Source organism: Typopeltis vanoorti, chromosome 21 (genome assembly GCF_054136105.1).
Source record: "Typopeltis vanoorti isolate ZY-2024b chromosome 21, IOZ_Tvanoo_1.0, whole genome shotgun sequence".
Taxonomy (NCBI): domain Eukaryota; kingdom Metazoa; phylum Arthropoda; class Arachnida; order Uropygi; family Thelyphonidae; genus Typopeltis; species Typopeltis vanoorti.
Window position 1 is genome coordinate 41,013,670 of NC_143569.1, and position 26,827 is coordinate 41,040,496.

Below are 26,827 nucleotides of genomic sequence, written 5' to 3' on the forward strand. Positions count from 1 at the left end.
CACAGAATTGCATTTTAAGCCCACTGTCACTTGAAAGCTCAATTAATGTTCTTTTTTCGATAACAAGAGGTCGTTCTCATGACTGTAAGCCTGAAATGGATCGCGAACCCAGAGAAATTTCTTATAAAAGTTATTTGGAAAATATGTTTCCAAATTCTGTTTCAGAGTTTTGAGGTGGTCACAAATCCTTTCCAGAAACTCAGAATGAACAAAAATATAATTTTCCACTAAAAAGGATTCCAATGTTGGAAAAGGTGCAAGTTGCCTATCTTTTACATAAAGAGAGAGATTTAGTTTATTTAATTTTGAAAGAATGTCTGAAATATAGGATAGTGTTGATAACCATGCTTCGTCAAGAAGGAATGATGCAAAATCAGAATGATGTTCATTTACAAACAATAAAACTTCATGCCTTAATTGAAATAACCTTGTTAGTACTTTGCCCTTGGAAAGCAAGCGAATTTCAGAATGAAGTTCGCTTGCTTTCCAAGCGAACTTCATTCTGAAATTGTATATATTCAATGCCCATTTCATCGCAGAGTATTGAAAATAACCTGTTAACAGTTGAGCCTTAATAAAATTAACTAGCTTTACAGCATTGTATAGCACACTTTTGAATTCTGGTGCCATTCCATTGGAGGCTAACGCTTCCCTATGTATGAAACAATGTACCCAATTCATATCCGGTGTCACTTCCTTGATCTTAGATACAACCCCACTATACCTGCCTGTAAGAGAGCGAGCTCCATCTGAACAGAAGTCCATACATATTTCCCATTGGATCCCTTTGTGTATTATGTAATTATTGAGAGAGTGAAATATTTCTTCTCCAGTTGTTTGGAATGACAAAGTTCTACAAAACTGAATATTGTCATGAATGTTGTTATCATGGGCATATCTTACGTAGCATATTAACTGCGCATCACTTGTAACATCAGTAGTCTTGTCTATTTGTAACGCATAATAAGAGCTCTTCTTAACTCTTTCGATTAACTGAGATTCTACATCACCTGAAATATCATTAATTCTGCGACCAACAATGTCATTTGAAAGAGGAATCAAATCAACATCTTTTAGGAACTTATTGCTAAACATAGTTTTTACCACATCTTTTATAGCTGGAAGTAGCAAATTTTCCCCGATAGAATGAGGTTTCCCTGTTTTTGCCATGCGCAAAATTAAGAGATAGGATGCTTCCAGTGCCTTGCTATTAATCGAACCCATGGCCGAAACTATATCTTTCCCATGATTTAATGTCCCTAAGCGTCATTGAAAAAATTCAACTGGCTTATTTTTCACATCACAATGTTCAGTTTCTAAATGTCGGAGTTTTGCAGGTTTCATGCACTCGTTCGGCAACGCTTCATAACACAAAACACATTCAGGTTTCTGTTCACTTTCATCACCCCATCAAGTAAACCCAAAATCCAAATATGAACTATTATATTTCCTACTGTATTTTTTCTTTGAACTGCGTGTGTCTTCTACTTTAATAGTATCAGATTTACTCACCATTACAACAGGTGTATCACAATTAGGGTTAGCATCACATGTTTGGTTTGCTTTTCTTTTCAAAGTCCTAGTTCTAAGCCACTTTTCCATTATTAAAAAAACGTTTCTGAAAAATATATAAATACTGGGGTTACCACAGGACACCCTTTGTCCAAGTATCACTTATCATTTCTGAACATATACTGAGCCTTGGCTGAAGGAGGAAAATCTTCAATAATAAAAAACAAACAAACAAACAATTGGTTGAAATGTAGATATTTACTTCAAATCTGAAGCAAGAGAAGGCAGAAGCAATAAAGCCATATTGTTGTTCACTTCACCCCTCTTTTATTACTCGTCATTCTGCCGCTACAATAATTTGTAGCGGCAGAATACTTTTATAGTTTCTGTATTCGGCTCTGAAATTATGTTGGATTTAATATCCACTTAATTTATATAATTTTGCATCGCCGAATTGAAGCCTTTTGGCTCTTTATTTTAGTAAATACTTTATGCACTGATCGAGAGTTCGCTTACGGAAAATACACCTCTCCGATACTTCGAGTTTCTTAGTACTGAGAGTTCTTGCGCTCTTAGGTTTCTGCCTGATCTCTGACTAAAACCAATGAGTTTGAAACAGCTGTCAGATCAGTGAAACCTTATTAAAATGGACCAATAGTAGGTGACCATATGGGTGCTCCAGCATGCGTGCTTGCTATTAGGTTCAGCTAGGGCAACTCGTAGTATGGCGGTGAGTGTATTCCCGCAAGCTCTCTGGTCAACTTTCAAATACGAAACTTTTATAGTTTCTGTATTCAGCTCTGAAATTATGTTGGATTTAATATCCACTTAATGTATATAAATTTATCTTCACGCATAATGTTTATTTACCACTTCTACTCTTTCCTTTCTCTGATCACTACAACAATATTTCACTGACTATACCCAATAGTTATTATTAGACACATCCACCCATTGAACTGTTTGTGTCAGTAACACCAATTCCACCAGCACTGTATTTCTTTAATTCTCCTGCTAGTTCCCCCTTCTTCATTGATTTTTCACATATTATAGTGTCTCTCTTCAATTCTGCTTAGGTAAGGTTTTGTTTTAGTGACTCTTATCCATAATTAAGCTTTCTTGCTCTTTTTTTTCTATGTTAATTAAAGCAAATTAGGGAAAAACTTTTTTTTATCTCAATTTTTCCCAAATTCACTTTGCACAAAATGCCATTAATTCAATTCACTATTGTATATATCTAGATAACAACTTCATAGGATAAACCAATCAATTTTATTAGATTCCACTTATGCAAATTCTACCATATAGTCTATTAACTGAATCCATGGAAGGATATTAAGAATATCTCGAAAGAATCACTCGATCGCTAGCAATTAGCCAGAAATCTGGCAGGAAATTAAAATTTATAAGAAACATACCTAAAACAGTAGATGGTTTTCCTTTTTGTTGTTTGTCTTCCATAGTCCATGATGAACATCCTGGTGGATGACTCTGAGATTCCAAAAATTGATTAATAAAGCCACTTTCATCCAAATTATCATCCTGAAAATAATAAATTTTTCATTTAAAATGTCTCTGAAATAAACTTTAGATATGCTTTTTTTTAATTATCTCTCCAATACAATCTTATAAAATATATAACTTGGATATCAAAAGAACAGCAGCCATTTTTACAATAAAAATAATTTTAAAATTCATTGCAAAATTAAAGCATTTATGGGATACATAGAAAGTTTCTTGCATCATATTATTATATTAAGATAAAGAAATTCTTGCTGTTTTATCAAAAAACATTGAAGACTGTCACTAAATGTTTCAAAATAATTAACAATTATTTACAGCTTTATGCATTTCAAAATTAACACAACTGTATATTTATTACAAAAAAGATCCAACAAAATTTGGTAGGTTTTAACGATTGCAAATTAAAAAACATGAAAAATTTTCTACCCTCCAAATCCTTTCTTTTAATTTACCTCCCAATTCTAGTTACTTTCCAATTAGTTACTTTTTCTGAACCTCTTTAAACACCATAATTTATTTTGTGCTATGCTGCTACTCTGTTTTCCAATTAATTATTTTACTTACCAGTTACTTTCCAATTATTCATTTTGTGCTATGCTGCTACTCACAACACAATCTAACAGTTGCTTTTGAAAAATTACTTCTACAGAATTTGCTTAAAATTTAAATGAAACATTTAAAATGAATGAACAGAGATTTTTTTTTATGTTGCTCCCATTCATGAAAAGTTATTTGCAAACCTATAGTACATTTTGTACCATGAATGGGCTAAAGATTTTTTTTTATTATTTTTTATCAATTTTATATATTGTTATTATTAAGAGAGAAACCTACAGGGAGTCAGGAACTCATCAAAGGAGGCCATACTATTTGCAAGAGCTGTCATACCTATTGTTGATTCACACTATTTGCACACACAACATCCAAAGGCAACCCATTCCAATCACACACTACTCTATGAGAGAAAAATCTGGCCCCTACCCTCCCCTTCTTGACAGCATTCATTCTCAACTTCCATAGATGCTGTTGTATCCTTCCCCCACCTTCATAAAAAGGAAAATTCCATTACTGAAATTCCGTATAAACCTTTCAGAAGTTTGTAAGTCTCAATCATATCACCATCCTTCTTTCTCCTGTTTGCTAGTGCCTGCAGCCTACAAATTCTCAATCTGTCTTCATAATTTGTATTTCCCAATCCTGATATCATTTTTGACACTGTCCCTCTCTCTCTCTCTCCCCACTCTATCAGAATCATCATGGAAAACGGAGACCAGGTGAAGTCATATCAGCTTTGTTAAAGAGGCAAAACGACTTCTTTATCTTTACATATGAAGGTTCTTTTTGGCATTGCCATTATTCTAGGAGTTGTATTTACAATTTTTGCTATATGATCATTAGCCTCATCAGTTTCTTCAAGCATAATTCTACCAGTATAATATGACATTGGGTATCTAATCACACTAAAGTGCATGATGTTACATTTATTCACATTGAAATGACAGCCATTTTCAGACTGTATGTCACATGTCAAATCCTTCCCAATGTCATTAATGTGCAGATTGAAGAACAATGAACAAAAGACCTGATTCTTGAGGAACACCACTGGTAACCTTGAATCTTGCAGATTCAACCCCCCTCATATACTTTTTGATATCTGTCAGTCAGCCATCCTTTTATCCATGCCAATAGTTTATAATCCATTCCCATAATTCTCCAATTTATGCAACAGTATTCCATGCTGTATTCTGTCAAAAGCCTCAGCAAAACTCAAAAGTATCATGGTATATCCGTTCCCCCTGTCTAATTCAGTGGTAACATTATTATAGAATGTGAGCAAGTTGCTAAAACATGACACACTCTTAGTAAACCCATGCTGTTCATTGCAAAGTATAGAGTCAACCCATTTCTGAATGCAAATGCTTACCAACCTTTTCAAAATTTCTATATAGTTGGATACACCGGTCTTTGCACCACCCTTATGCAATGGGATTACAATACATTCTTTCCATTTGTGTGAAATCTTCCCCTTTCTGAGACTCAAATTATATAGCCTGGTCAAAGGAATAGTCAGTTCAGTTGAATCTTTTATAATCTATGCTGATATCCCATCAGTTCCTATTGCAGAATTCTTATTCAGACTGATGAAAAACTTATTCAGTTTTTCATTAGTCACCCGCATACCATCTGCATTCAGTAGCCTTATTCTTTCGAATTCATTCTTTCTTTTACTTGCAGCATAACGATAGAATTCTTTTGGGTTCTCTTTAACTTGCAGAGCCAGTTTCTTTTCATACTCATACTTAGCTTTCCAGACAACACTTGTATCTCTTCAGGCCTGCTGCTTATAATTATCATAACTGACATCATCCTTATGCACATAATATTCTTTTTACATCATCTTTTTTTTATGAATTTCTTGCTTAATTAGATTACACATCTATTTCACTCCTGCTCTATTTATTCTTCATACTCTACAAACATATTCTGATATTGAATCAGTTAAGTATTTTTTAAACACTTCTCATGCAGTGTTGATATCCTTCCTATCCAATAACTGATACCATGGCACAGAACCCAGCATATCCTTCAGGTGGTCATAATTGCCTGCTTTGTAGTTTGGCATGTACCCTTTTCTGAATGGAATATTCTTAAACTTAGACACTTCTCAAGTGAGTACCACATGATCACTGTCACCAACCGGAGGGAGAATAGTTATGTTTTTAACTGAAACCCCCTCTGACATTATAATCAGATCTAACACTCTTTGACCTCAAGTTCCTTCTGTCACATGCTCCTTGAGGAAGTTGTCTTGTAACAGTTGAATAAATTCAGTTTCATTCTTCTCATGTGATTTCATAGCTATCCAATCAATGTTCGGATAATTAAAGTCCCCCATAATGATTACTCTTTTTGCGTCCATTGTATTTATTTGTCGATGCATTTCTTCACTAGCAAATGATCCACCAGGTCTGCAACAACACCTTACTGTGTATTTAATCTTATTAGACTCCACATCACACCAGATGGCTTCAAACTCACTGCCACATGAAAAATTGTTACTAATATTGCATGTGTTTTTCCAAAATTTCTTTTAATTATGCCATTCATTCTATTGTAAATTTGTAGTCTTCCTTCCAATTGAGAATCAGTATTCTATTACAAGATTATATTTCCTAGGTAACTGAATTCCATAACTTGTTCTATTATTTTATTGTTAAGCATAAGTTTGGCATAATTTTGACACAAGTCTGTCCATCCTGGATCCTGCATGGAGATTCCCGACTCCAATACATCGTAAGAATCTCTGAATCAATTTCAAAGATACTTTAAATTCTCACATTCTTTCCTGTTAATAAAATTTCTTCCTGGTTATCCACCACAAAATATAAACAAGGCTCTCCTCTCTTAATCTCTGGCATTTACCAAGTTCAATGTGATTTATCTTCATTCTTACTCCTGAAAAACAATTGCAAGAACACCCAGTTTTAGATCATCCACAATAAGCCGTAGCAATAACCATAATATCGTCTAGTCCAAGACATGCCTATTACATCAATATAGTTTTGAGGGGTTGTTCAAAATGAGTGCAGAGGCATTTTTATCACCCTAACTTAAACTGAAACAATGTCTATCCATAGTCAACATTTGAGAGAAGCTCATCCTGATAAATAGCAAACAATAAACACCTTTTTTCTTCTGTTATTTATTGCATTTTATTGTATGTAATTTTATTTTATTTTTTTTATCATTTTAATTTATTTACCACCTGTTGTATTGGTGTCACTCTATGTGGCTCATATCTGTGAAAGGAAATAACAATCCATTGGTCATACTCCACCTTGTGAACTTGCTTGAGCACTGTGTAAAATACTTCCTCTGAAAATTTTCAAACTAGTAAGAAATTAGACAAAACAGTTATTTCTAATTTGTTTCCTGTCAAATTAGAAATAAGTGGGTGGGGATGTAATGGGAATATATAAAAATAAACATAAATTTTGATTTAATATGAATATGATATACTTCAGACATTTTCCACATAATATATTTATGGCAGCTAAGAACTGGATACTATAAGTTAAATAAGCATTCTAAAAAAAAATAAATCATTTGTTACATTTTAAGCTAAAAGGTCAAGGTTTTTCTGAATTAAAAAAAAAAAAAAAAAAACAGCTAATGCCTTTTTATTCCCATATATAGAGAGTAGGCGAAGCCGTTTTTAGCCCTATCCAACTTTGGGAGACTGAGTGGGTAGTTTAATCTCCATTAGTACCCAATGAGAAATAGGCTATCACTAATTAAGCGGCACGCAGTGAAGAGAATGGCTCAACAAATGCTGCCATCTCGTGGTCCCTAACACTCGTATTTAATGTCTGAAATAATGTGGGTTCCATGGTCGATTTTCTTGAGTTTACGGAATGAAAAACCCGAGTTTCCGGGAGAAAAACCCACTTGCCCGTGCCAGAGATCAACTAACTCAGGAACCGGTGGAAAAAAGGCTTGGAAAAATTTCTTCTAGTCGCCGACTAGATTTGAAACCAAGAAGCCTTCCTTCATGCAGTCAAGCACTGTGGTGTGCAAACACCACATCCACTGAGCTATATGGAATTCTGGTTTTTTGAATTACTTTATATAAATTTGTGATATGTAAAAATCTCTAAATCAGAAAGCAAGTAATAATGTTTAACATTATTTGCTGATCATAAAAGCAGAATAACAATAAATCTAAAACTGTAAACATGATGACAACCACAGACTTTCTTTCTTCTTCCTAACATGGATTTTAAGCCAGGTGGCCTGTTCCAGTCTCATGCCATCTCTTTCTTGGTCTTCTGATTCTTCTTTTTCCACTTATTTTACCTTGATTACCTTGATGGACCTGTGATTTCAGTCAGGATTTCTCCATGACTGCAGGTCGTAAAGAGTCCAGCTATTCCTGCCTTGGCCTTTGTTCTCCATTTTCTTCCGACTTTCTTAATCATTGGGTCTTCCCACCTTAAGGCTGGTCTTCCAGGTTTTCTTTTGGTATCTCTCTCAGATACCAGTTTGTAACTCTGACTGTCCATCTGTTGTCTCTCATTCTGGCGAGATGTCCTGCCCATCTTCTTTTGCTGTTGTAGATTGCTTTTATTATGTCTGTGAGTCCAGACCTCTTCCTGATTTCTGCGTCTTATGTGGTCTATTTTGTTTATATTGCACATTCTTCTTTCTATTGCACGTTGAGTTGTTATTAAGCTTTGTTCTTCTTTTAAAGTTGTGTTCCATGTTTCACTGCCATAAGTTAATGCTGGTAAGATGTGACTATTGAAAAGATTGGTTCTTATTTCTATATCTATGTTTTGATTGGTAATTGTTGATTTTATTTTGTTGAAGGCTATCCAAGCAGCTCTTTTTCTCCTTGCTATTTCATTTGATATATAATTATTCATTTTTATGGAGTGGCCGAGGTAGATGTATCCTTCAACTTTTTCAATGGGGTGAGATTCTAGAGCGATTGTATGATCTTTACAGTACAGTCATACCCCGAAGTTACACGGTAGGTGGGACCAACAAAAAGCACGTAAGTCGAATTCGCGTAACTCGGGGTATAATTTTGCATGAATTTATATATACAAACATATAATTGGGATCAAAGGTTTACAAAAACAGCTATATTTTTTAAGAAATATAATCATAATTGTAGTTTTTCGTACATAAAAAAAAAGAAAGTTATTTCAATGTCATGGTTTCATAACATCTAATAGATTCGTCTGATGGCATAATGGGTTTTTCTTGTCACGCAAAATTTCTTCATAGCAAGCTAATGATTTTTTTTTATTCCTTGCCTTGTGGCTACAATTCGTTCCTCATTAGAATCTATGTCCTCCAAAATCTGTAAACCTTTCTTTTATAATCGTTCTTACTGTGGATTCGTGCAGACCGAACTTCATTGCTAGCTCACAAATTTTCATCCCGACTTCAAAATCCTTAATAATGTTGAGTTTTGTTTCCAAAGTCAATGTTTTTCTTTTCTTGCTAGCTGTAGAAAAATCGGACTTGATTCTTTTGGACGACATTATTATTTTTTATGTGATAAAATTTTTATCAAGAACATAACATTAAACAATCGTAAGGTTTGTAGACTATAAAAGTCGTGCATGAATGGAGACCGCGCGAAACACGCCATTGCTTGTTCACAGCATGTGCGACACTGCCGAATGCGGCGGTGCCGGAAAGATACGACTAGTGGTGAAGCGTGAAGTGGGATGGGAATACATACACAGTACATATAAGAAACCATGTAACTCCGGATTCGCATAAGTCGGGGTATGACTGTATTTGTTTTTCATCCATCTTGCTTTGTCCAGGGGTATTTCCAATCCAATTTTTTGGCAGTTTTGGCTTATGTTATTCAGCATTGATTCTAAGAGTTTAGGTGAGTGAGATATTAATATCACATCATCGGCAAATAATAGGATATTTAACATTTTACCATCAATGTTTATTGCATCTTTCATGTCAATTTTTCGAATGATGCTGTCCAGAGTAGACGTGAAGAGATTAGGTGATAAGACATCACCCTGACGTACTCCTCTACTTAAGTAAATTTTAATCGGGTGATTGAAAAGGGTGATATTTGTTGTGCCTTCTTTGTAGATATCTTTTATGAGTTGGATGTATGCTTTTTTTACGCCATGTTCTATTAAAGCTTGGAAGACTGCATTGTGCTCAACAGTGTCAAATGCCTTTTTAAAATCTATAAAAAGAAAACAAAGTGGGATCTGGTATTCTCTGCATCTTTCTGTTAGCTGAGTAATAGTTTGAATGTGATCTATTGTTGAAAAGCCTTCTTTGAAACCAGCCTGTTCTTTGCAGCTATTTTCGTTGATGGAGGTTTGTAACCGGTTTAGGATGACTCTGGCGAATATTTTATATGTGTGTGCTAATAGACAGATGGGTCTGTAGTTACTGATGTCTTCTTTATTACCTTTTTAATGCAGAATTATGGTCTTTGATGTTTTTCATTCAGTAGGCACTTTCCTTAATTGTATAGATTGGGTAAAACCTTTCTGCTAAAGCTTTAAAGAGTATTTGTCCACCCATTTTTAATTCAGCAGATTTTATACCATCAATTCCTGGTGATCAGTCATTTTTCATATGGTGGATAGCCATTTTTAGTTCTTCAGGTAAGACAGATGGTATTTTCAAATTTTCCGAATTTTCGTCTGGTACTGGAGTTGTGATTACTTATTTAGATGAGTAAAGGTTCTCATAAAATGATTTTACTATTTTTTCCATTTCACCTCTGTTTGTGTGTCTGTTTCCTTGATTGTCTATGAAGGCTGACAGTAGTGGTTGCTTTAGACTTATTTCTTTTTCTACTTTTTTTAAGATTACTGCAGAGCCTAGCTGCTTCTGCCAATTTTGTTGTTCTATATATGTTATAGTCGTCTTTGATATTCTGCCTCAATTGTTTACAAATAATTTTATATTCTAGATGGTCTTTTCATGTATCTTTCAATATTCTTCTTTTCTTCAACAGTTCTATTGTTCTTGCTGACAGGCAAGAACAACCTGGTCTTAGGAGGAAGTTCATACGAGGTTCTTTCTTTGCAGTTTGTTAATTGATTGTTAAAGTTTGTTAAATCTTCGTCGATGTCATTTTTTAATTTCTAGTCGCTTTCTTCCACATTTTTTCTAAATTCTGGGTTTATCTGTTTTGACTGTTTTTTTATGGTTGGACTGTGCTCATAAGCGTTCTTCATTTTATCAGTATAATATTTTTGGTAGTCTGCTGTTGTCCATTTGATTTAAATGTTCCATCCATTTTTTGTTTATACAGCAATCCCTCAATTAATGCACCCCCGATTAGTGCGTCATTTTTTTTCTATATCCAAATTCAATTAGCGCACCTAAATACATCTTAAAAAGAAATGTTACAGATTTTAAAATTTTTCTATCTATACATTTTTTATGGCTAGCTATTTTAAAAAATCGCTCACCAGGATGAAATAATTTAGTAACCAATTTAAAACATTTTACAAAGTTATTTTTTAATGGCATACTACACTATTTCCATGTAAACTATGTTCCAAATTTACTGTCAAAATTTATGTCGTCTGCTAATTACATAGCATTTTGTTGATCATATCTTGTGCCTCCTTTGCAATTGTTTTCCCTTACTGTTTTTCATTTTTTCCCAAAAAGTATTTTCCCAATCTTTCATCATTCATAAGTAAAAGAATTAGTGAACAAAAAGGTGGAAGTGTGAAAATGATTCGAAAAGTAATCTCATTGGAAGAAAAACTTGAAATAATAAAGAAAAATGAAGAACTAGAGTCCAGAGCAAGATAGGACAAGAACACAAACATGGGTGAATCAACTATAAGAGAAATTTTAAGCAAAGCTGCTGAATACAAAGAGAAAGGTAAAGCTGCATACAAGTTCACCAGGTATGCACTCAAAATCCAAGTATTATAATCACTGAATTTAAGAGACTTCTTTCTACATGGATTGAAGATTGTAACCAATCCACAGATTCCACTAAGCACTGCCCTTATTAAATCATAAGCATTAAGTCTATTTGTAACCTTGAAAGAAAGGTCTATCAATGACGGAAAAGAAGAATTCCACACTAGTGCTGGTGGTTTAAGTGTTTCAAAAAGAGAAATAGCCTACACAGGCAAAGCTGCAAGTGCAGATCAGGAGATGGCTGCAAATTATCCAGAGATTTTGAAGACAACTGTGTAAGAAGGGCGGGCTATTATAACCAACAAATATTTAATGTCGATGAAAATCGCCCTTTTTGGAAGCACATGCCTTCCAAGACTTTTCTGGCCAAATCCAAAAAATGCCAGTCTGGTTATAAAGGTGCAAAGTCGAATGAAATTACTGCTAGCAATATGCGAGCCTTTTGAAATCACATTCTTCCACATTGTGAAATGATTTTAGAGGCTTTTCAAATGAATCTAAGTTAATTAAATCTCATTCTGAGAAATTGAGTGATTCCGACCTGCTAAAGTTAGATGCACAGCAGGAAGATCCTGAAGAATATGAAGAAAATTTAATCACTGACAAGCCTAAAGAGATTTCACAGAAACAATTTGAAAATATTTTTCATACAACCGAAGTTTTTAAAGTGCAATGCTTACAGGCTTACCCTGGTGAAAAGAGCAATAAAATTTGCAGAAGAGTAGAAGAGGCAATAGGATCATACCATCAGTTGTATGAAAAAAGGAAACAAAATGCCTACCAAGCTACATTAGCTCAATTCTTTGTTAAGAAGTAGATAATTTATAATAAATTTATATTCTGAATATGTTTTATTGTCTTTCAGCTTCATTGTTTTCCTTTAACTAGGCCCTGTGATATACCCTAATTCTTTTATAAACAAAAATTAAGGATCAAAAAAAAAAAAAAAAAAAAAAAATTGACGAACGAATTTTACTTTTTCCCATAGGTTATTATATTCGATTAGTGCATTTTTGAATAATGCACCTGTTTTAAAGAATGCATTACGTGCATTAATCAAGAGATTGCTTTATTGTCTTCTGTAGTAATTAATCATCATCATCAAATTCCTGACATGTACCCTCAAGGGGTGTCCAGGATATGATAGTACTACATGAAAAATTTACATTATTACTAACTTCCTATCTACAATTTTCCTCAATCAGTCTGTTACTTGTCAAGAGTCCACTATTATCAGATCTTATATTTCTATCATCTAAGGTACTTTGTACTGTATCAATCCACCTATATCTTGGTCTTCCTCTGGGTCATTTTCCTGCCAACCTGGCAGAGAACACTTGTCTTGCTAATCTTTCCTCACGCATTCTGTTTAAGTGACCATATCACCTGAGATTAGTTCTGCTAATGCACTCCTGGATGCTGACAATGTCAAGTTCTTCCCTAATATCCTCGGTTTTAATATGATATTGCTATTGATGCCATCTGTTCATGCCTCTAATCTTTCTCAGGACTCTCACATCTGTGGTCTCCAGTCTTTGGTCAAGTGTTTTACTTCTGGCCCAGTTCTCAGATCCATAAGTTAAAACTGGTTTGAACACTGTCTTGTATACAGCTAATTTAGTGTTCCAACTAATTTCTCTCTTATTCCATATGAATTTATTCAATTGACTTCCTACCATACCAGCTTTGTTGATTCTGTTATCTATTTCCATATTTAATTTACCATCTTCAGTAAAAATCGTACCTAAGTAGCTGAAATGTTTTACTTGTTCCACAAGTTACGCATTCGAAATACAGTTGACATTGTCAAAGATTCTACCTATTTTCATTGTCTTTGTCTTTTTATTGCTGACCTTCATACCATATCTATTACAACAGTTATTCAATTTAGTCAGGGAATCTTACAAACTTGTAGCGGATATATTTAGAAGTATAACATCGCCCACATAAAGCAAACAGCTGACATTAACATCTCCAATTCTGATATCATGTTTAATACCACTTTCCTTCATAATGTGATCCATATAGATAATAACAGAGTACATCCTTGCCTCACACCAGATTTAACATTAAACCATCTTCCTGTACTTACTTCAATTCTAACTGCTGACTTACAACTCAAACAAAGACTAAGTATTGCTTGATATAATGCCCCATTGACACCATATAACTGTAGCGTATTGAATAGCTTCTCTCTTGGCACCTTGTTGTATGCCTTTTCCAGATCGACAAAGCATAAATACAGATCTTTGTTATATTCCCATGCTTTCTCAACTAATTGTCGTAAAGTGAAGATCTGATCCTGACAGCCTCTATTTGGCCTGAATCCAGCTTGTTCTTCACCAAGCTTTTCTTCTCAACCATTTTTCAAGTATACTGGCATAAATCTTGCCTGGAACACTCAGCAGGGAAATCCCTCTGTAATTCTCACATTCAGTTTTATTTCCCTTTTTATATATGGGTACTATTACAGCTCTACTCCAATCATCTGGAATTGTTCCTCTGTCCAGGCTTTCTGAACCATGCTGTGCAGCCACTGGAAGACTTTTATACCACCATATTTCAACATTTCTGGTCGAATATCATCTACTCCTGCTGCCTTTCCACATTTCAAGCCTTTGATGGCTTTTTCTACTTCAAATATGGATATGTATTCCTGACTGTATGCCTGTTGAGTGTTTTTTACCACTGTGCTATCAATGCTCGTTTCATTTAGCAATTTTTCGAAGTAATTACTCCATACTTCAAGGATATCTTTTTCGCCCGTTTTCATGTCACCATTATCATCTCTAACTCCTTTTACAACACTCTTTCCTCCATTTCTACGCTTGTTCAACAACCTCCAGAATATCTTACCACGTTCGTGATATTTATTTTATATGTTCTTGCCAAAGTCCTCCCATGACCTTTGTTTAGCTAGTTTTACAGAGTGTTTAGCTCTCTTACATTTGTCTCTGTATTCTCTAAGAGCAAAAGCTGACTTATTTGCCAGGAACTTTTGATATGCTTTCTTCTTTTCCTTCATTGCCTCTTTAACTTCCTGTGTCCACCATGGAGTTCTGATTTTTCTATCCTTGCAGACAACCTCACAACATGCCTCTCTGGCTGAATCAATCAGGATTTTCTTCAAGGTTTGCCACTGAATCTCTAAGGTTTGGTTCTTGTTCTCAAACTCTCTCATTTTTTCTTCAATAATCTTTGTGTATTTTAGTCTACAGTTCACATCTGTGAGCTGCTAAACTTTTATTCGCTTTAAAACTTTCTTACAAGTTATTCTTTTCAATATGAAATTAAATTTTATCCTGCTCAAAACTAAATAGTGATCGCTTCAAATTTCAAATCCTCTGTACACTCTGGTGTCCTGCACCAGGGAGAAAACATCACTATCAACAATAACATAGTCAATGAGACTTTTCTTATTCCTTGCTTCTTCTCTCCATGTGAATTTGTGCACATTTTAATGTTGGAACATGGTGTTAGTAATAACCAGTCTATGTCCTGAGCAGAAATCCAACAGGTATTTGCCATTATTATTAGCTTTGCTCTTTTCTCCAAATTTTCCCAAAACATTTTTGTATGTCTGACAATCATTTCCTACTCTGCTATTTAGATCGCCAACAAGGACTAACTTTTCCTTTTTCATTGTGTGCGTAGCTTTCTCTAGAGCCTCAAAAAATTCCTCCACTTCTACCTTAGTAGAGCTTTCTGTGGGACCATAGGTACAAATAAGTCTCATTGTACAGTTTCCCCCATTCTGATATTTGCCCACATTACTCTACTTGAGACTGCCTGCCATTCAAGAAGATTAGCCTCGTATTAATAGAATTTGAAGAATAAACTATCGAACATTTCCAGTAATAAAAAATAAATAAAATTATTGATAAGATTAATTTCACATTTCAAAATAGATATATTTTATGTTATTGTGTTTTCACACATGTGAAATTCATTTTTATATATCTTGCAAACTAACAAAATAAATAAAATGCAAAACAAAATGTCAAAATATTGAAAAACAATTTCTGATATATGAAATTCCTAGTAAAACAATTTAATTCAAGTGATCTCAAAGGTTGCAATTCTGTTACATCTTTGAATGGTTCTAATATTAAGGAATTAATTGCAGAGTAGTATAATTGCAAGATGAAAGACATACAGCTGCTCATGTTTTTTTATTCTTGAATATTTCAAATAGTTCATGTATTCAATCCACTTTGCCCAATAGGGAGGTTAAAAGTGAATATAGTAGGAAGGAACTTGACAATTTTTGCATTCAACATAACACATGAAAATAACTAATCTAAGGTTACACAGTTAAACTGAATGTTATGATCACAAGAAAAAGACACAGAGGAAGACCAATATCTATAGAGTAGTGCCTTACAAGAGAGCAATATAGAATTTGATATTGTAAAATCTCTCATTATATGTAACTATGTAACTTATCATGTTCACTTTTACATATTTTTCTAAGGAGATTGCTCTTAAAGAAATGTCAAATTTTGTCTGTAATAATCTTGTATTTGTAACAAATTAATCACGAGCCTTTGTTAAAATAATGTAGTGCATGAAGTCATTATATAACACTGTTAACTCATGTCTAATTCTAAGAATAGTGAAGAATTCTAAGAATTGTCATATATGGAAATTTCAAAAGATGCATGAAGTATGATGTCATCATGGTCAAATGTCAACACATACCATATATGGAAGTTTCAAGAGACTTGCGCATGCGTACAGCAGAAATCCAGGCCTTTATAAGGCAAGACATTGAGAAGGACTTTGTCTTAAGGTTTTCACCTTCTCTAGTTTGGGTCTGGCACCACATGAGGTCTGCTTCCGCGAATCTAAACAGAAGTGCCGTAGATTTCTGAGTCTTCTACCTGGGTCAGCTGCCATGCCGCCATGTTAAGGGTCCTATAGGGCATGGAATAATCGACAACTCGCACGAGGAAGAACTCTGCCATTGCCAGTTCCAAGCCGGGATGAGAAAGGAGGAGGGTTGTATTGTGTTTTTTCCACAATATGGAAAAAAAACATATTGCTACAGAAACCTCAACCATTGTTGGAAAACTGACACAAAACCAAGAAGGAGAAGTACTGGGGAAAATGAAGCAAGCCAGTGAAAGCGCCACTGGGGAAGCTGACAGGCAGAAAACTCCAAGAAAAAACCTCTTTAGCCCAAAACTTTTAACCAAAATTGGATGCTGGAATATTAGGACTCTGTATGAAAGTGGAAAAGCTAATTTACTAACCAGAGAAATGGACAGATTAAAAAAAAAAAAAAGAAATACTAGATCTAAACGAGACAAGATGGAACGGTAGCAGAGAAATCCAACTAACAACAAACAAAATTAAAAACCAAAATTAGATTCTTCAACACTAATGTTAAACCAGTTTTAGCATATGGAGTTGAGACATGGTTACTAACAAAGGAAAACATAAATAAAATACAGGTCTATATAAACAAATACTTGAGGAAGATACTGGCCAAATAAAATAACAAACATAGAACTTTGGGAGAGAACAGGTCAAACCAGCATCAGAAATAAAATCACTAAAAGAAAATGGAACTGGATAGGTCACACAATCAGGATCCCAGATAAAGAAATAGCAAAAATTGCACTAGAATGGAATCCCCAGGGCAAGAGAAAAAGAGGTAGACCCAAAATAACATGGAGAAGAGAACCAGAAACAGAGACAAGATGGCTGGGATGTTCCTGGAAAGAGATCAAAAAAGAAGCATTGAATAGAGTCAGATGGAAGTAGATGGTTGGGGCCCCATGCTCCACAGGGAGCAAAGAGGATAGGTAAGGTAAAGTATGCTTTATTGTCAGTTTGTGTATACATGACTGGCAGGATAATCTAGATTGTGATTTAGCTTTAAGTAAATTTGAACTAAGTTTGAATTGAAAACAAAGAATTGTAACAAACTGTATATATATGCTAATATGAATCAAAGTGTAAATACTCCTCTTTGATTTAAATAGTTTGTGAACAATACATTGGACTGATTCTGTCAATGCACTATCCTGAAAACTTCAAACCTGCATAAGATAAAGTTTAGGTGATCAATAATCAAGTCACGACTAACTAACAGTAAAGATTAACATAAGTAGGGAATGCTAACAATATCAGTTTTGGCTTTAGTTTAAAATCTTATAATATTGCACTCAATACATAGTCTAATTGGCGAAGTTGTAAAACAAATAAATCTGTTAGACGACAGAGCATGAGAAATAAGATCTAGTAGAAATAAATAAATGGCAGCAGTTGTTAGTTAAGGCAGTTGACCATTTATAATTCGCAAGTATACAAGTCAGAATACTGTCTTGTATACAAGACAGGGTTCATGCCAATTTTAACTTATGGATCTGAGAGTTGGGTTAGAAATAAAACACTTGATCAAAAACTGGAAACCACAGATGAGAGTTCTAAGAAAGATTAGAGTGAAAAGATGGCAGTATCATATTAAAAATGAGGATATGGAAGAACTTGCCATTGTTAGCATTCAGGAATGCGTTAGCAGAGCTAATCTCGGATGACATGGTCGCTTAACAGAATGGGAGAGGAAAGATCAGCAAAGCACGTGTTATTTGCAGGTTGGCAGGAAAAAGACCAAGATGTAGATGGTGTGATATAAAAAGCACATTAGAAGACAGAAATATAAGATGTGATAATGTTGGAGTCTTGACAGATAACAGATTAATTTGGAGGAAAATTGCTGATCAGCAATTAGTAATGGTGTAATTTTTTCATATAGCACTATCATAATATCCTGAACACACCCTGAGGAAGATACAAATCAGGAATTTGATGATGATGTAAGAAGTATCAACTAAAGTGGAACTGGAAAAAGAATTAGAGAGCACACATTGACATAACTGGTGTTACTGAGATGAAGAGTACTAAAACAGGTGAGTTACTATTAAATAATAACTGTAAAACATTATATTTAAGAAACAGTGATCAGAGAAAGATAGGAAGAAGTAGTACTAGTGTTCCACACTAACATGAAGAAAACCTTGAATGGCAATTCAACATGGGCAATTGGATAATGAGACTTATTTGTGCCTAAGGGCACACAGAAGGTTCTACTAAGAAAGAAGAATTTTTCAAGTCATTAAAGAATGCAGCTGAAATAAAGAAAAAAGGAATAGATGGTCCTTGTTAGAGATTTAACACAGAAGGAAAAGAAAGAAGAATTTTTCAAGTCATTAAAGAATGCAGCTGAAATAAAGAAAAAAGGAATAGATGGTCCTTGTTAGAGATTTAATACAGAAGGAAAATTAATCCCATATACACAGTCTTGCCATAAATACTGCTAAAACTTCCACACTGTTGCACTGCCCACAGAATTGCCCAAGCCCAATTCCATTTGTGGTGCTGTGTGCAGACAACATTTGCATGTTTATCAGTAGAGAGAGATGTCTAGCAGTATGGATTAACATGTAGTGAGGAGATTATGGGAATCACGTAGCTGTAATAGCACTTCCAAATGGTTGGAATGAACCACCTATTATTTTCATGATCAGCAGGATGTTTGTGTATCAGACTATTAACTGTTATACTGATACAGAAGACATATCTGAGCACCAAAGAACAGGAAGACCATGCTGCATTAGGATGCAACAGCTTGTGATGGCTGTGAAAGCAAGGCTCTGCCATAATCCTGCAAGAATGCAGAAAGTAATGTTGCAAGAGATGAACTTTTGCAGAGAATGATGTCACATGTACTAACTGATGACCTGAGGATGAAACCCTATCATCGTTCTACTGGACACTTCCTAACACCACAACCTTATGCAGTTGAGGATGATAAAATCAAGCACTTCTCTAGCAATATATGAACAGACACAGAGATATCCTCTTCACAGATGGGAAGTCATTTAATTGCCAAAACGATTGGGAATATGCCATGGATGGTTGCACGGCATGTACCATAGCACCAGAGAAGTCATCACTCTGCATCGATGATGATTTTGATTGGGGGGGGGGACATATCAGGGGTATCCAAGTTGCATTTCTGTGAGAAAGGGGTCAAAACCTCCACCAAGTGTATCAAGACACCATTGCTGAAACCTGTGGAACAACCCCTGAACATCACCTTGTTTCATAGGCAGCGGACCTTTCAACAGGACTCAGGTACTGCACACAAGGCAAGAACCACACAACAGTGGCTTGAGACAAATGTGCCTTACCACACATATCCCCATCTGATACGTGACCACACTGGAACTTCCACACAGGTGTCTGAAAGTCCCAAACTGAATTTCTTTGGCTTCAAATTGTGGTTGAAGTATTTTCAGGACTGGGGCAACTCACAGTAAAGGTGGTATGACTTCGTATCACTTGCCTTAGTATCCCATAACGCAAAGCACATCTCCTTGCAGACATGCATAATGCTATGCATTATGGGAAGGGTCACCACCCACACCGGTTTCAATATTTATTGAGGTCTCATCAGTGGGAGCCAGACCCAGAGGTGATACCAAGGTTGAAGTAATGTAGAAGTCATATTTTTACATACTTCTCATAATGCATAGCATTATAGACGTCCACAAGGAGATGTGCTTTGCATTATGAGATACTAAGGCAAGTGATATGAAGTCATACCACCAAGTTGCCCCAGTCCTGAAAAATACTTGAGGTGCAAACTTTGTTTGCTTACACTCGGATAAAGGATTAAACCAAGTATATAATTTCTGGTATCTTTAATTTATAGTATAACCAAGTGGAAAACTTTCAACAACTAACATTTGTTTGTGGTATATAACAAACACTGCTCAGAAATTGTAAAATTGCATGCATTGTCATTTTAAACCTTCAAAATTACAATGGCTACAGTTTTGACTTGTGTGAACAGGAATGGACAAAAAATGCCATGTAAGAAAAAACTTGGTTATGATTCTTAACAACCCAACAGCAGGAAATATGAAATGAAACTTCAGTTGCTGAATCAGTTAATGCATCACTGAAAGTCAACAAATAACAAATAACATAAATAATATAAATAAATAAGGTGACAACTAGTATTAAGTTACTTCTTTAAGATCTACTCTACTAGGTCTACCTTTGCAATTTCTGTGACCAAGCCATGAAGCAAACGAGCATCACTAGCAGCGATTTCTTGTTGTTCTTTCCTCATTTTTTCTGCTAATGCTTCCTCTTCACACTGAATTTTCTTAATAAACTCTTCACTTGCTTTATTTTCCAATTCTCTTTCTTGTGCCTCTATTTCCTGAAACTACAATTGCAGCAAACCATTAAGCAAACAGAAAACAAAAATTCATTTAATTTGTCAAAAAATGTTCAATGCTGAACACGACTATCAAAGTATAGGATGTAAACAGCTAAATAACCACTAAATAACCAATTTCTTAATAATATATATAGCATGTTATAACAAACCACAAGGCAGCCATTATTACAGTTGTTATCAGAAGCATAAATATTTAAAAAGATAACTACAGGTTGCTACATTTGCTCCTTACTCATATACTCAAGTTCAAGTTAACTGAAAGTTCTTTAACCATGCTACCGGCCAAGACATCTATAGATGTCAAGGATATCATGGATGTGAAGTGCATATTAAAATTGTAATACCATTGATATTACATTGAATATATGACGGATACAAAGCGTATGAGGATGCATATTTGATCCATAATGGCTGGTAAGGTGGTTAACAACTGTTAATTGTTAAAGAAAAATAGGACAGTCAGATATTCCATTGTGTAAGAAAATGCTTTTAAATCAGTTATGCATAGAGAAAAACCCATCATAATTAAGATGCCAAATCGCAGAGCTAATCTTATTTGTGCAGATTATGCAATTCTTTAGACAGCAATGGATATGATCCCAATGATCATAAAGACAATCTTTCTGGATCTGAATATTAAAAGAATCACAATATCTTACATTAAAGGAATCTATGAACAGCTAGTAAAAAATTATCAAGAGATATAATTTTCACTGTCTGCTATGAGATCAGAAAGAGTTAGTCTCACACTATGCAATGAAAGTTTTAAAAAGCGTTTAGTGGAAACCTTAAAATAATTTTGAACAGTTCCATGGTCATTGTTTCTGAAGTAGGGCTTCCTTTGCCCCACCCATGGTACTAACATAAAAAAATAATAAAATAAAAAGCACCATTTCTTACAATTCACTAACAAATTCAAATACTATCTTACCCAAGTGTTCACCAAACAACTCTTGTTCCTTTAATTTGCACTGTGGACAAATTGATAGATCAGCTAAAATTGAAATCAAAGAACATAATTATAATTAATAATTATTTTCTTAAAAAAATAAAATAAAAAAAAAAAAGTGCCAAGTCTGGCTTAGGCAGACCATATGCTATTAAGGAAACATAAGAATCAAATGGAGAAAACGCTTGCACAGAAACAAATCGCATTTTGAAAGATGCTCTTTAAAGAATCTAATAACAAATGAACTGAATAATGGCCAAGGCAACTAAAACTAAGGCAATAAAGTTAATATACTGTCTGTTAATTGTACCTATTTTTCAACCAGTCTGTCAATTTCACAGAAGTAAAAATCTCAGTTTCTGGGAGAAAAAACCCTGCCACTTCCATCTGAGATCAATTAACTCACCTTCAACTGAAAATCTTTTATTAAAGTTCCTCTTTCCAACCAATTGACATGCATTATTCTTGCAGATATTCTTATGGAGACATAGAATCTAGTGATGCTCTGATTCAAGAATTGCAGAAGTTTCAATAATTTGTCCTCTTTATGCAATGGGTAATTTCTGTTTAAGTGTTCATGATTTCACCTTTGATGATCTATAAGTGCTTTATTTTTGTTTCCTATGTAGAAATGCTCTGATGGTACAACAATTTGTTAAATATGTTCTACATTACATAATAGCACTTAATATAATTAAATATTAATGAAAATCAACACATTACCACTTTCATGTTACACTTGAATGGAATAATTATAGCACAAAGAGAAATAATTAAACAACAGGTTTAATAGTTTCAATATTTTGTTTCAGTCACAGACATGCTCAGGAACATAATGTTAAAATTGTAATAACACACAAGAAACAATAAGTGGAAGAAATTAGATGTGTTCATTGTTGAAAATGCACGATCCTGAAATTTAGTAGACAAGGTTAGAATGAAGAGTATATATAATTAATGGCAAAACAAGCATAGCTGGGGTGCTTAAGGGTCAAAGCTGTATAACTGAGAGGAGACCTCCACATAGCCTTTAAAGGAATGCGGAGAACCGACTAGGGCTTCTGACCTAATGTCCAATCCTCACCTTCTCGTGGTACACCCTGTTGGGTATCTACCTGGATACTGAACGAACGAGGATGGGCTGGCAATTTGGGATTTAGCCAACCAAACTGTATTCTTATTGGCTTAAATCAATATAGAAAATGATCGGTACAACATGACAAAATTTCATGCCAGCCGGGGCGTCGCCCGGTTAAACAAGGCCCCTGTTGTTTTTGCCAGGGAACTAGGGCGAACAGCGAAAAGTCAGTTACTGGAACAAATCTGAAAGCACACCCCAACTCAACATCACCAGAGTTAAAGATCGGTACTATCAACATAAGAAGCCTGAATGGAAAAAGAAATGGAGCTATCTGAAGAATTAGATAAGTACCAGATCGATATAATAGGGGTGACTGAAACAAAAAAAAGACAAAAACTGGTGAGATCTTTCTGAGCAATAAATACAAAATATTATACTCAGGAAATGACAATCAAGGAAAAGAAGAAGTAGCAATAGTATTCAACACAAAATACGAGGCTAATCTTCTTGAATGGCAGGCAGTCTCAAGTAGAGTGATGTGGGCAAATATCAGAATGGGGAACTGGACAATGAGACTTATTTGTCCCTATGGTCCCACAGAAGATTCTACCAAGGTAGAAGTGGAGGAATTTTTTGATGCTTTAGAAAAAGCAACTGAAACAATGAAAAAGGAAAAGTTGGTCCTTGTTGGGGATCTAAATAGCAGAGTAGGAAATGATTGTCAGACATACAAAAATATTTTGGGAAAATTTGGAGAAAAGAGCAAAGCTAATAATAATGGCAAATACCTGTTGGATTTCTGCTCAGGACATGGACTGGTTATTACTAACACCATGTTCCAACATTAAAATGTGCACAAATTCACATGGAGAGAAGAGGCAAGGAATAAGAAAAGTCTCATTGACTATGTTATTGTTGATAGTGATGTTTTCTCCCTGGTGCAGGACACCAGATTGTACAGAGGATTTGAAATTGAAAGCAATCACTATTTAGTTTTGAGCAGGATAAAATTTAATTTCATATTGAAAAGAATAACTTGTAAGAAAGTTTTAAAGCGAATAAAAGTTTAGCAGCTCACAGATGTGAACTGTAGACTAAAATACACAAAGATTATTGAAGAAAAAATGAGAGAGTTTGAGAACAAGAACCAAACCTTGGAGATTCAGTGGCAAACCTTGAGGAAAATCCTGATTGATTCAGCCAGAGAGGCATGTGGTGAGGTTGTCTGCAAGGATAGAAAAATCAGAACTCCATGGTGGACACAGGAAGTTAAAGAGGCAATGAAGGAAAAGAAGAAAGCATATCAAAAGTTCCTAGCAAATAAGTCAGTTTTTGCTCTTAGAGAATACAGAAACAAATGTAAGAAAGCAAAACACTGTGTAAAACTAGCTAAACAAAAGTCATGGGAGGACTTTGGCAAGAACATAGAAAATAAATATCAAGAAGGTGGTAAGATATAATAAATTTAGTTTAATAGTTTATCCAAGTGTAAGCAAACAAAGTTTGCACCTGAAAGTATATTCAGGACTGGGGTAAGGTGGTACAACACCTGGACACTCCTTGCAACGGTGGAGCAAGTTACGAACACTCCTATCTCAGTATCTCCCATAATGCAAAACACATCTCCTTGCAGATATGTCTAATGTTATGCATTAAGGGAAGGGCTTTTTTATTAAAAAAATGGTGTGCCACCCTTTTTTATTAAAAAAAAAAGGGTGGCACACCATTTGGCAACTCCTATACGTAGAGATGACCTGCTAATGCTTCTGCCTGGTATCTCCACTTGGGCCTGGCTCCCACTGAAGAGACCTCAATAAAGGTCGAAACTAGTCTGGGTTGTGGCCCTTCCCTTAATGCATAACATTAGACATATCCGCAAGGAGATGTGTTTTGCATTATGGGAGATACTGAGATAGGAGTGTTGGTAGCTTGCTCCATCTTTGCAAGGAGTGCCATGGTGCTGTACCACCTTACCCCAGTCAGGCGCAAACTTTGTTTGCTCACACTTGGATAAAAGATTAAACAAAATTTATTATACTCTAACCAAGTAAAAAATAAACTTTCACAAAAAAAAAAAAAAAAAAAAAAAAAAGGTGGTAAGATATTCTGGAGGTTGTTGAAGAAGCTTAGAAATGGAGGAAAGAATACTGTAAAAGGAGTTAGAGATGATAAAGGTGACATGAAAACAGGAGAAAAAGATATCCTTGAAGTATGGAGTAATTACTTCAAAAAATTGCTAAATGAAACAAGCAGTGATAGCACAGTGGTAAAAAATACTCAACAGCCATACAATCATGAATACGTATCCATACTTGAAGTAAAAAAGCCATCAAAGGCTTGAAATGTGAAAAGGCAGCAGGAGTAGATGATATTCGACCAGAAATGCTGAAATATAGTGGTATAACAGTCTTCCAGTGGCTGCACAGCATAGTTCAGAAGGCCTGGACAGAGGAACAATTCCTGATGATTGGAGTAGAGCTGTAATAGTACCCATATATAAAAAGGGAAATAAAACTGAATGTGAGAATTACAGAGGGATTTCCCTGCTGAGTGTTCCAGGCAAGATTTATGCCAGTATACTTGAGAAACGGTTGAGAAGAATTGTGGAAGAAAAGCTTAGTGAAGAACAAGCTGGATTCAGGCCAAATAGAGGCTGTCAGGATCAGATCTTCACTTTACGACAATTAGTTGAGAAAGCATGGGAATATAACAAAGATCTGTATTTAAGCTTTGTCGATCTGGAAAAGGCATACAACAAGGTGCCAAGAGAGAAGCTATTCAATACGCTACAGTTATATGGTGTCAATGGGGCATTATATCAAGCAATACTTAGTCTTTGTTTGAGTTGTAAGTCAGCAGTTAGAATTGAAGTAAGTACAGGAAGATGGTTTAATATTAAATCTGGTGTGAGACAAGGATGTACATTATCCCCTCTGTTATTCATTATCTATATGGATCATATTATGAAGGAAAGTGGTATTAAACATGATATCAGAATTGGAGATGTTAATGTCAGCTCTTTGCTTTATGCGGAAGATGTTATACTTCTAAATAAATCCGCTACAAGTTTGCAAGATTCCCTGACTAAATTGAATAACTGTTGTAATAGATATACTATAAAGGTCAGCATTAAAAAGACAAAGACAATGAAAATAGGTAGAATTGTTGAAAATGTTAACTGTGTTTTGAAACGGAGAACCAGTGGAACAAGTAAAACATTTCAGCTGCTTAGGCACGATTTTTAGTTAAGATGATAAATTAAATATAGAAATAGACAACAGAATCAATAAAGCTGGTATGGTAGGAAGTCAATCGAATAAATTCATATGGAATAAAAGAGAAATTAGTCAAAACGCTAAGTTAGCTGTATACAAGACAGTGTTCAAACCAGTTTTAACTTATGGATCTGAGAGCTGGGTCAGAAGTAAAACACTTGACCAAAGACTAGAGACCACAGATAGGAGAGTCCTGAGAAAGATTATAGGCATGAACAGATGGCATCAATGGCAATATCATATTGAAAATGAGGATATTAGGGAAGAACTTGACATTGTCAGCATCCAGGAATGCGTTAGCAGAGCAAATCTCAGATGGTATGGTCACTTAAATAGAATGGGCGAGGATAGATTAGCAAAACAGGTGTTCTCTGCCAGGTTGGCAGGAAAACGACCCAGAGGAAGACCAAGATATAGGTGGATTGATATGGTACAAAGTGCCTTAGACGATAGAAATATAAGATCTGATAATGTAGGAGTCTTGACAAGTAACAGACTGATTTGGAGGAAAATTGCAGATAGGAAGTTAGTAATGATGTAAATTTTTCATGTAGTACTATCATATCCTGTACAAACCCCCATGAGGGTACATGTCAGGAATTTGATGATGATGATGAAGAATATGATGTAAGTTTATTTTTCACTTGGTTAGACTATAATAAATTTAGTTTAATCCTTTATTCAAGTGTAAGCAAACAAAGTTTGCGCATGAAAATATCTTCAGGACTGAGGTAAGGTAGTGCAATAAGGTAGGCGCAAACTTTGTTTGCTTACAC

The 26,827-nt window shown here is 34.9% G+C and overlaps 1 protein-coding gene across 1 annotated transcript in view; it reads right to left on the bottom strand.

The window, feature by feature from the left end:
• Window positions 1-26,827, bottom strand: part of LOC150094765 (uncharacterized) — a 98,450-nt gene that overhangs the window by 39,903 nt on the left and 31,720 nt on the right. Inside the window, exons 3-4 of the mRNA XM_090411661.1 lie at window positions 20,558-20,731; window positions 2,931-3,054 (exon numbers count right to left, since the gene is read on the bottom strand). Of these exons, the coding sequence (XP_090267787.1) occupies window positions 2,931-3,054; window positions 20,558-20,731 (298 nt within the window). The remainder of the gene's footprint in view (window positions 1-2,930; window positions 3,055-20,557; window positions 20,732-26,827) is intronic.